At 38.0% G+C, this 11,904-nt stretch overlaps 1 protein-coding gene across 1 annotated transcript; it reads right to left on the bottom strand.

Moving 5' to 3' along the window:
• Positions 1 to 7,801: 7,801 nt before the first annotated feature.
• LOC134659084 (uncharacterized) lies at positions 7,802 to 11,164 on the bottom strand. Its single transcript, XM_063514690.1, has 3 exons — positions 10,929 to 11,164; positions 9,135 to 9,296; positions 7,802 to 7,850 (listed from the first exon to the last, which is right to left on the bottom strand). The coding sequence occupies exons 1-3, from the start codon at positions 11,147 to 11,149 to the stop codon at positions 7,802 to 7,804; spliced, it is 432 nt and encodes a 143-aa protein (XP_063370760.1). The 5' UTR covers positions 11,150 to 11,164.
• Between the last annotated feature and the right edge of the window lie 740 nt (positions 11,165 to 11,904).

The following is an 11,904-nucleotide window of genomic DNA, read 5'->3' as shown; positions in this document are numbered from 1 at the left end:
GTATTATTTTAGACCTCCCAATATCCCGAGAACAAATTAATTTATTTCAAAACTATTATTGGTTCACTTCTACAATTATTTTCAGAAGTATTAAAAGAGTAGCGTCTGTAGGTGACATTAGTGGAATGCTCCTTTATTAAGCAGATTATTTTGTGTTATTCTACGTATGCGTAGGTATTTTTGCCGCTCACTGCATGATTCAACTAAACGACGTTTCGGCGTTTTTATATTTGATATAAAATTCATTCACCTAATTCTAAAGCCATTTTTTGCAATTAAACAAACACGTCTGAACTACAGGGAACGCGCATGAACTGTAGAGGGCAGCACGGGAGCCCCCTGTTTATTGGCGCGAAGTGAAAATGTCAAGTTTAAGCTTCCAATGTAGCCCACAAGATGGCAGACCCTACAATGCGTAAGTAAACGCACGTGAAGTGTAGAGGGCAGCCGTTGCATTGACGTGAAGTGTTAAATGTATTTACAGTTTATGTTTCTGATTCAGGCCACAAGATGGCATACCCCGCGCACGGTCCCTATATCTCAGAACATTCAAAGTTTACTGTTATACTGATCTATGAGTGAACATGTATTTAGTATTAGGTGAATAAATATTTTATCAAACGCCGAACGCAATAAACGAAGCATATATCTAAAACCAAAGATAAATTATTGTAATAGAGTGGTAAGGTCAAAGAAAAAACGTGCCTCTTATTTTGACATCCAAAACAGATGGCGCCGTACTCAATGTTTTGCGGTCACTGAATTGTCAAACGTCAACTTTTGACAATCAGAGTTGCCGCAAAATGTATGGAGCTGTACAGCACCATCTCGTTTACCTGTCAAATTCGAAGCACGAAATTGTCTTAGATTTTACGCATCTTACTCAATCAATGTATCTTTGCTAAAACTAATAAAATATTGCATAAACTCCCCAACGAATTGTCTAAGAATTAGTACAGCACCGGTATTTCTGGGCATTTTCACTTAAAAGTATACCATTTACTTTTTTTCGAAAATCTATCAACTTTTGGGTTATTTCTACTAAGAAACACGAGGACTATCGATTTAAAAAGTCACTTTTTAGTGACAGTTTTGTAACGCATTTTCACATACATTTTGTAAGGACCGTTACAAAACTGACACACAAAATTTGTATGAAAAACTCGAGACACTTTTTTTCTTTGTCTATAGTACTCGTGATTCTGAGTTTAAATAACCCAAAAGTTGAAGTTTTTTTCTACAAAAAGTAAATGGTACCATTCTTTCTGAAAACCCCCTTCTACGTTTCATATCATTTACATGTAAAACATCTCGTTCTGACAAGCGCGAGAGAGACAGATGCTTCGCGTGACGATTTTACGCAACATACGCTCACAATATTGGAAGTTAATAAATAAAATATTACATACAAACCGACCGGTAAACTATTTTGAAAAAATATTTTATATACAACTTTTTATTGCCCATTTACCGACCGGTTAATATGTATACATTTAGATTCACATAAAATAGTAAGACTAAATTAATCATAAAACTAAAACAATTATTTTTAGTTAATAATATTAAAAGCCTTAAAAAATTAAGAGCATTTTCACCATGTTTATATATCTATGAAACACCCCTAATATTAGTTATTAGTCTGGTCCACACAGTACGAGCCGCCTTGGGAGGAATTTGCCGCGCGAGGCATTCGGTCTGTGTAGACCATAGAGAAATATAAGTAAAGAAAGAGTGGTAACTCCATACATCAGTTTCTTACCATAACTCGAGTTATTTCGTAGTCGACATCTAGCGTCAAGTAGCGGACATTATCAGTTCTGCTAGTTGACAATAGATGACGCGGCGAACGAAACTCTAATGCTCAACAATTTTCAATTAATATTATAACCGGATTCATCGGAACTCTGTTTTCAACTCCTTCCGCTATAATCTTAGTTGTAAATTGTTTTAGCAGTACATTATTCGTCAGTAGCGACATTTGTGATATCTAGTGTCAAGATGCGGTACTGATAATTCCACTACTTGGCGTTAGATGGCGACTACGAAATAACTCGCGTTTTGGTAAAAAGAAAACTGATGTATGGAGTTACCACTCTTTCTTTACTTATATTTCTCTATGGTGTAGACGTGCCTCGGCCGAGGCAATGCGAGGCTCGTCTACACAGACCGCGCTGCCTCGCGCGGCAATGTCCTTGCGAGGCGGCTTGTACTGTGTGGACTCACCTAATCAAGTATTTCTTAACATAATAAAAGAAGACATTAAATAACTGGCTGCATCAACTTTTAACGTTTTAAGACCCAAAAAAGTGAAAAACGTTTAGTTCTAAAATAAACAGGCACAGTCACCTGCAATAATATGTTACTCATCGAAGGCCGAAAAAATATGTGACACGCTCTTATGGCTCTACAAATAAGATCGTGTCAGATATTTTTGAAGCCTTTCTTGTGTAAAATATTATTGCAGATTAAATAGCCCAGGTATTTGTATCAACTGTACATTTTTGGACGCCAATATCGTCTATACGCGACAATGGGTGCTGTTTAAAATTAATATTTGGGGCATTATCTATGAAAAGGGACCTTATTGTCAATGGCGCTTACGCCGCACCGCGTCGCGCAGCATTGTATTTATATCGGAGCATAGTTAATAATGGCGTAACCGCCATCGACAATAAGGTCCCTTTTCATAGATAACGTCACATTTATGCATTGTAAACACCCAGCGCAGTTAGCTAATAAGACATCTGATTACCTGCATAGAAGTTTGTAAGCAGGGACATGAGATATCTGTATCCTTACCACGAGTTTTGCACTGACATATTCGCTAGCGACTGCGTAAACCAAGTCGCAATACATCTCCCACGTACCGACATTGGTGCAAGCGAGACGCACTGCGTTAGAGCGGTTTCGCACTACGTCCGATTCGAATCCGATCCAAACCCGTGAAAATATGGGTCTAGAAAACTCGGACCGAATTCGGATATTCGCTTACGCACTAGTCCTATCCGAACCCCTGAAAATATGGGTCTAACTCGGACCGAATTCGTATATTGGCTTACGCACTAGTCCTATCTGAATACCCCGCCCGCCCTACTGCCTCTCTGCTCGTACGCAGCCCGGCTTTAACTCGGACACAGTGCGCGAGCGTTCATACAAATAATACTAAGGCTACTTCGGTCCGTCAAACATCTTCTCCGGAATGGAGATTCTAGAATGACGGAAAGAAATCGGACGACGGAGATCGGATGTAGTGCGTAACTTTTACCATAGAAATAGTTCTACGGCTACAACGGACCATATTTTCACGGGTTCGGATCTGATTCGGATCGGACATAGTGCGAAACCGCCCTTAGAGTTGACGTAGTCGCTAGCGTTTAAGGCCTCGTCAAACTCATAGTGAGGATATTCAACAGCTAACTGTACCTATTCCTTTTGGCCGTCGCTGTCGCCTATACCATAGAGAAAAAAATACATAGAGTGCTCACTCCATACATCAGTTTTAGTACCAAAAAGACTATTAGCATCTAGCATCGAGTAGCGGAACTATCAGTACTGCTACTTGACAATAGATGTAGCACCGACCGGAAAGTCTTATGCTGTTGAGATAAGACTTTCCGGTCGGTGCTACATCTATTGTCAAGTAGCAGTACTGATAGTTCCGCTACTCGATACTAGATGTAGACACTGAAATTAATAGTCTGAACTGATGTATGGAGTGAGCACTCTTGTCTTACTATAATTCTCTATGCCTATACATAACAATGGGTACATTTTAAATTTAAAGTTGTGTGGCAGTCTAATGGTTAAGTATCAAGAATTACTGATTTATACCAAAAGCTGCCTTGTTAATTTTATAATTATATTAAAATACCTAAAGTCAATGTGGCCAATTCCGTCATAGGGACAATTCCGTACACGAGCGTATATGTATTTCTTTTGGGGTCCCTTTCTTTCCCATAAAGTCTTAAGTCATAATGTATTGTTTGTCATATTATCATTAGTCATAAAACTGAAACCGTTAACTTTTCAGGATTTTCGTAAGGTTATCCTATAGATAGGTTAGGAAAAGTTACGCGTTTCTGATTTATGATTATGACTAACGAAAATGCGGACAAACAATACATTATGACTTAAAACTTTTTGGGAAACAATATAGAGGCTCATTTCTTTTTTTTTTTCAACTTTTTTCCTACGGTTGATAATAAAAGAAATATACGCTCTAGTACGGAATATCCCCTATGACGGAATTGGCCACATTGGCCTTATAAGAACCAAACTCTTACGTTAGGAAGCCATTAAATTAAGTATATTACATTAATTACATTTACTATATATATTTTAAGACACCTAAAACTCGTATTCTAATCGTACATTTTATTACAATCTTATATCGTTATAGAACCTTTTCACAGTTATATTATAATATTAAGGCGGTGGATTTTACGTGTCTATTTTGACACATTACTGTGACAAAGTACTATAATCTTTATTTTTAATTATAATTATACTAAATCCCGGGAATTCATTCCTTTCCCACACAGGCGCGTAAAATACTGCAAAATATTGGAGCCGTATTTTTGACAGCTGAAATAGATGGCGTTGTATTGTCATGGACATAATGCGGTAGGTAAGTAAGTAAATAATCTTTATTGCACCAATAATTATACATTTTACATACATGTAAAACCAGATAGGTAACCAGGTTGTTAAGTGATAAATATTTCACAAACACGAAACTGCTGGCATCGGTCAGCGCCATCTACGTCAATTATCAAACTTCAGCTACACTATTTGCGCTACAGATGTAGTGCATAATTATTTTCCATCGTATTTTCACGGAAATTCACGAACGCGTCTTGCTATTTCAGTCAGTCTCGGTACAAAAGCACTGAGGCTGACTGAAGTAGCATGACATATACGAATGTTTCCGAGAAAATACGATGGATAACAATTGTTCACTACATCTGTACACTATTTGCATTACTTTACTCGTCGTAGTATTACCATAGAGAAAAAAATACATAGATTGCTCACTCCATACATCAATTTTAGTAGCAAAAAGACTATTAGCATCTAGCATCGAGTAGCGGAACTATCAGTACTGCTACTTGACAATAGATGTAGCCACCGACCGGAAAGTCTTATGCTGTTGAGATAAGACTTTCCGGTCGGTGCTACATCTATTGTCAAGTAGCAGTACTGATAGTTCCGCTACACGATGCTAGATGTAGACACTGAAATTAATAGTAAAACTGATGTATGGAGTGATCACTCTTGTCTTACTATATTTCTCTATGGTATTACTCTGTCTATGCGATACCGTAGATTTTTACTACAGCTATTAGCAATAAAAACGTCATATTTTTCATCCCTTTCGTTTTTCTACTTTTCGTATTATATATAACTTTCTTACATTATTGATCGTAAAGGAATACTAGAATGCGTAAAGCAGTTTAAGTTATCCGTATAATCAAGTGGTGGTTGGTACTGATTAACAGTCCGCCGGACGGTATCGGCCTGTCAGTCAGAACAAAATGTTGACAGTTCCGAACAACTGACAGGCCGATACCGTCCGGCGGACTAATAATCAGAGCCCGTACCATGAGTCACTGACAGTGACAGAAAACTGACATATACGCTATCGAGAACGTAATTTACTTTCTATACATCTCGTTCGCACTAATATGCGTGTACGAGCGAGATGTATAGAAAGTAAATTACGTTCTCGATGGCGTTTATGTCAGTGCCAAACTGATGGTAGCCGTACAGTGAGCCCCTTAAGATCAAGAAAATACTGCAATGATTTTGATAGCATAGGTACGCAGTGCAAGTGTTATTTATACGTCATAATTTGATAAAAGTTTGACGTTTAAAGGGGCCCACTGATTAACAGTCCGCCGGACGGTATCGGCCTGTCAGTTGTTGGGAACTGTCAACTTTTTGTTCTAACTGTCAGGCCGATACCGTCCGGCGGACTGGTAATCAGTGGGCCCCTTAAAATAACACTTGCACTGCGTGTGCTATCAAAATCGTTGCAGACTCATCTTGGTCTAACTCTATCTGACTATTACTGATTACTAAAATATTTTGCATTTTGCACTAATTTACGCGTCTTAGTATCCCATTGTCTATAGTCTAGACATTCAGTTAATACCGAAGTAAACAGAGTAGGTATAAATTATACTATTTTACTTTTAACATTATATCTTGATAAATAAAAAGATTTGACAAATTGAATGAATTTTGTGAATTACAATACGCTTGGTCACTTTTAAAATATGCGTGTAATAAATTCAGTTACTAATTTATTCCATGTAAACAGGATACCGTGTTTAAGCATAGTATAAAGGAGTTAGGTTAATTTAAATAATCGTCAGATCAGGGGCCCGTTTCTCAGAAGCTTGTAACTTGTAATAGTGGAAGTCCCTCAAACAACAGCTGTCAAAAAGTGACATCCGCTTGTATTACAAGTTACAAGCTTTTGAGAAACGGGCCCCAGGTAGGGTTGCCAACCGTACTATATTATATAGTATTGTACTATATTTTGGCTCTCTGTACTATATTTCCGATTAAACGTATGTTACACTTATGTTTAGTATTTTATCTAAAAGTACCATATTTTTTTGAAATGTACTATATTTTTGATGCCTTATTCTGGAAAATACTATATTCTACCAAAAAATAGTTGGCAACCCTAGCCCCAGGTGACAATCAAAGCTTACTAAAGTAACTACAAAGACATGTTCAGAGCCATAGTGAACCATACTATAGTTAGTTTTTTTAGCATTAGAAAAAAGGTAAACAATCCTGACGTGTCTTTTTATTGAAAAACACTTTTGAAAAATAACTCACGGCAAATATGCAACAATTATGAATTTTATTATATACGATTATTTACATTCTTTTGCTTCCATAAGTAATAGTTACTGATTTTAAAAAAGCGTTTTTCAATTAAAAGACATGTCAAAGTCGCGTAGTCTTTTTCTAATGCAATAAAAAACTATAGTAGAACAATTGATTTTTGTTTACTACTATTTTGCCGTTACTGATTTTTGGTTGTCATCTATCTAAATATCAAAATAAATTACTGTTTGAATCATAAAGATTTTTGGTATTATTGTATGTATGTATTATGTATGTCACTTTATTGCACATAACCAAGTAATATTTTTAATGCAAAAATAGTATTTGAATTTTTTTAATGCAAAAAATATTCACAAAACTCATCCTATTTGATGTTTAGCGACAAAACAAATATATGTACTTGACGTATAGTCAGAGACAATAAAAATGGCCGAGCATGTAATCTATAGAAAATATCCTAAAGTCTAATGAAAATGGATCACTTTATAGATCTTAGAAATATTTTCTCCGAATTACCACCAATTTATAAGTTAATTATAAATTATTAATTTATTTAATAAAAATCAGTTTAATTTTGAGTTAGTTTACATCGTCGGCCATTTATTTAAGGATTATCGATTTAAAAAAAGTCTGAGTAAATCGTACGGCGACTTTGACACAACTACAAGGCCGGACAGCGACATCTACTTCAGCTGTCAAATTCGAGGCACGATTCTTTCTTAGGCTGGTATCCCACCTGTCTAATATCATTGCGTTTCACTCTCTCATTAAGCAAAATGCGAGACGCAATACACACTGGACAGAATACCACCCTTAGACTTAACATTTATTCTATTTACAATAACTCTTTGAGATTTACTGAGCCCTATTTGAAGGATCCTTTCCGCTTTTCTTAAGTAGTAAGTATTGAATTAGCCCACCTTATTTAAAAAAATATCTAGGTTTTACCCAGATTTCGGCCCGGGCTGGCTGGCACCTTGTGGATCCTGTAACAAAAGGAAAAAATATAAACTGAAATAGATGGCACGTAACAAAAAATATCGGAGAGACCGAGCTTTGCTCGGAAAACATATAAAAACGCAAAAATACTTGTGTTTTATCATACAGTTTTGTTCATGTGGTGTCATAACTGATGAAACAATCGTAAACGAGTTGGTAACCGAATCGATTTTTTAATTTTAGTTTGTTGCCAAATTGTCTTACAATTAGTATCGTTACTGTGTCAGGTGACACGCTAAATTTTAAGCTATTTGACCGCCACAGACGTCTATAGTCAACAAAAGAGTTAAACTTACTCAGGGGTCCCATTGGCGCCGTCCCGTATCTTAAGATAAGATAAGATAAAGATAAAAGATAGTTTATTCAAGTAGGCATAATTACAATGCGCTTATGAACGTCAAATAAAGCTAGGTAGACCGGCTCCAACCCTACACCTCTGCCCCGAGAAGATTTAAATCCCCCCTCAATTGGAGGAGGGTATCCCATTATGGGACCGGCAACAAACTCGGCGGGACACATCTTTTCAAAAATAATTACATCTTATCTTAATTACATGCATTACGAGAAAGGTGCCAAACGCTAAATTTATAAACGTTTAATTGCCACAGTAGTCTATAACCGACCAAAAGAGTTTAACTTACTCAGGGGTCCCATTGGCACCATCCTGTATCTTAAAGGTGCCATACGCTAAATTTATAAACGTTTAATTGCCACAGTAGTCTATAACCGACCAAAGAGTGACTTACTCAGGGGTCCCATTGGCACCATCCCGTATCTTAAAGGTGCCAAACGCTAAATTTATAAACGTTTAATTGCCACAGTAGTCTATAGCCGACAAAAGAGTTTAACTTACTCAGGGATCCCATTGGCACCTTCCTGTATCTTAAAGGTGCCAAACGCTAAATTTATAAACGTTTAATTGCCACAGTCGTCTATAACCGACCAAAGAGTGACTTACTCAGGGGTCCCATTGGCACCATCCCGTACCTTAAAGGTGCCAAACGCTAAATCTAAACGTTTAATTACCACAGTCGTCTATAACCGACCAAAGAGTGACTTACTCAGGGGTCCCATTGGCACCATCCCGTATCTTAAAGATGCCATACGCAAAAATTTTAAATGTTTAATTGCCACAATCGTCTATAGCTGACAAGAGTTTAACTTACTCAGGGGTCCCATTGGCACCATCCTGTATCTTAAAGGTGCCAAACGCTAAATTTATAAACGTTTAACTACCACAGTCGTCTATAACCGACAAAAGAGTGACTTACTCAGGGGTCCCATTGGCGCCATCCCGTATCTTGAAGGTAGCGGCCCGTAGCGCCCTGGCGACCAGCTCGTGGCCGCGGAAGCTGCCGAGCGACCAGGCGGACACGTCGTTCAGGACCCCGTGGATGGCTGACGACTGCGGGTCCGTGAATGTGCCTAGGAAGCTGAAATATTCATAATTTTTTATAAATATAAATATTGGGGGACATCTTACACAGATCAACCTAGCCCCAAACTAAGCAAAGCTTGTACTATGGGTACTAGGCGACGATATACATACTTATATAGATAAATACATACTTATATACATAGAAAACATCCATGACTCCGGAACAAATATTAGTGTTCATCACACAAATAAATGCCCTTACCGGGATTCGAACCCAGGACCATTGGCTTAGCAGGCAGGGTCACTACCCACTAGGCCAGACCGGTCGTCAATAAATTTATCGGAAAATTCTCATTTTTGATACAAGATTTTACCGCTGACTGTACTTTTTAGGGTTCGGTACCTCAAAAGGAAAAACTAAACCCTTATAGGATCACTCGTGTGTCTGTCTGTCCGTCTGTCACAGCCTATTTTTCAATAGGCAACTTATACTCATCGAAACAATGGGGTTGGCCGGTCGAAGTATTTAGCAGATGGCGCCATCATAGCTTGCCCTGTGAATCCCTACAATTGAGTCAATTTTTTGATTTTTTAATGCCCTGGATGCCAGCTCTTTAAACCAAATCACATAGAAAAAGGGGCAAGCTATGATGGCGCCATCTATGCAAACCTTTGACAGTTGCCAACCCCATTCTAACAAATCCAAACACAATTAGGTTGCGTTGTTTTATCACAGAGTTGCCTTGGCCATCTCCTGTCTCCATCATCAGATCAGTTCCATGTCATCATAATATTGCATTGTCATTCGATTTACATAAGTATGTAAAATTTCAGCTCAATCGGAAATCGGAAGTGGGTCTGTATAGTCTGTCAAGCCATTTCCGTCAGTAGAAAAAAGCGGCAAATTTAAAATTTGTAGGCGTTCGCATTTGCATGTCGCGCCTTTTTCTACTGAGAAAATTGTTTGACTCGCTATAGCTTCCAAGATTTGACACACTAACATATATACTAACAGGGCAGGTTAAATAAAAGCTTGTAAAACATACAATATGGGGTATTAGGCTTAGCACGCACTGCGGTTTTTTTCTTGCGGTTGCGGTCAAAATGTAGCAAGTTGCGTGCGTGCGCTTATATAGAATGCCGTACGTTACATTTTTTGCGGTAGCGGAACCGCTTTTTAAAAACCGCAGTGCGTGCTAAGCCTTACTGCAATGTTCTGCCGCCAGAGTGCAGCACTAGCACCCATCGTAAACCATAGAGTAACTTATACATACTGTGCCTTAAACTGTTTTTGACATGTTTTCACAGACAATAAGATATGACATTGATACATCAAGACGGTTTGTTTACAAAGGGCCTACCGAGAAACGCGAAATCGAAACTCGAACCTATCTGCCTCTTTATCGCTCGAATATGCAAGAGTGATAGAGAGGTTAGACAACAAAATTTCGACTCTCGTTTGCGGTAGACACTCGGATTTTGAGTGATTATGGAAGTGGCGTTACAGAGCTTCGTCTAATATTCCCTATTAGGGCCACTTGCGCCATCCCACTAACCCGGGGTTAACCGGTTAAACCTGGAGATACCATGGTCACCAGTACACTGGGTTAACGGTTTAACCGGTTAACCCCGGGTTAATGTGATAGTGAAAGTGGCGCTCAAGGGTTAAAATATAAATATAACTAACCGCATCTCCTTATAAGTCTCCGTCTCAGCAAACTCCAAAAAAAACTCCAACATCTTATCAGCCGCCGTCACCGGAATATCACCTTTACCGACCTCCACTTTAGGTTCACTCTCCTTCGCTATAACACAGTCCGTCTCAAACTTATTAGTCAACTTCGGTTCATCGTCTTTCTTTATACTTTTTTTAATACTTTTTAAAAAAGGATTTTCGTCGTCTTCCATTTCCCCGTTGACTTTGTCATTGTCACGGGTGACATTTGTGTCACGGGTGACATTTTCGTCGATGCAGGTGACATTTTTGTCGCTGTCTGTGTCGTCTTTGGATAGAAAGTCGTCCGGGGTGACCAGGTAGACATGTTCTGGTGCTTCCTTGTATATGCCTAGTTGGCTGAAATCAAATGTAATATAATATTACGGTACCAATTTTTTTTAACTTCCTAAAAAAATTTGCCAATGGGGTTGGCAACTGTCAAGGGTTTGCATAGATGGCGCCATCATATTTTGCCCCTTTTTCTATGAGATTTGGCTTAAAGGGCTGGCATCCAGGACATTATAATAACAAAAATTTGACACAATTCTCGGGATTGACAGGGCAAGCTATGATGGCGCCATCTGCTAAATATTGAAGGAAATATGGTTGACTTTCTTGTTTGAACTCGAAACTATATTCATACTTTTCTTTTAGGTGCTAGTACATACTAGTGTAAGACAAAGATAATATTACGATTCGCTCTGTCTATGTTTAAGGGGCTCCCACGCCAATGACCTTCGACCTGAATCCCTTAGTTTTCTAATGTTTTTTGTACCTTATCATATTTACAGCAACGGCTTTAAGCAATATAGTATCCCATATTTACTTCAAAGTTCATAGTCTTCGAGATATTTGGCATCAAAGTTGAACAATTTTAGGCCAAAAAACTGGTTTCTAGCCATAACTTTTGTGTTAATTCGTTTAAAACTAAAATCCTCCACACGTT

The sequence above is a fragment of the Cydia amplana genome, chromosome 24 (assembly GCF_948474715.1).
Source record: "Cydia amplana chromosome 24, ilCydAmpl1.1, whole genome shotgun sequence".
Lineage (NCBI taxonomy): Eukaryota > Metazoa > Arthropoda > Insecta > Lepidoptera > Tortricidae > Cydia > Cydia amplana.
This window is presented reverse-complemented; position numbering and strand designations above follow the sequence as displayed.

Excerpts from the sequence above, each read along its gene's own strand:
- LOC134659084 (XM_063514690.1), bottom strand. The coding sequence starts at position 11,149 with ATGGAAGACGACGAAAATCCTTTTTTAAAAAGTATTAAAAAAAGTATA. Across the intron at positions 9,297-10,928 it reads GAGACTTATAAGGAGATGCG|CTTCCTAGGCACATTCACGG; the intron begins GTTAGTTATATT and ends TGAATATTTCAG. Across the intron at positions 7,851-9,134 it reads GGCGCCAATGGGACCCCTGA|GATCCACAAGGTGCCAGCCA; the intron begins GTAAGTCACTCT and ends CTTTTGTTACAG.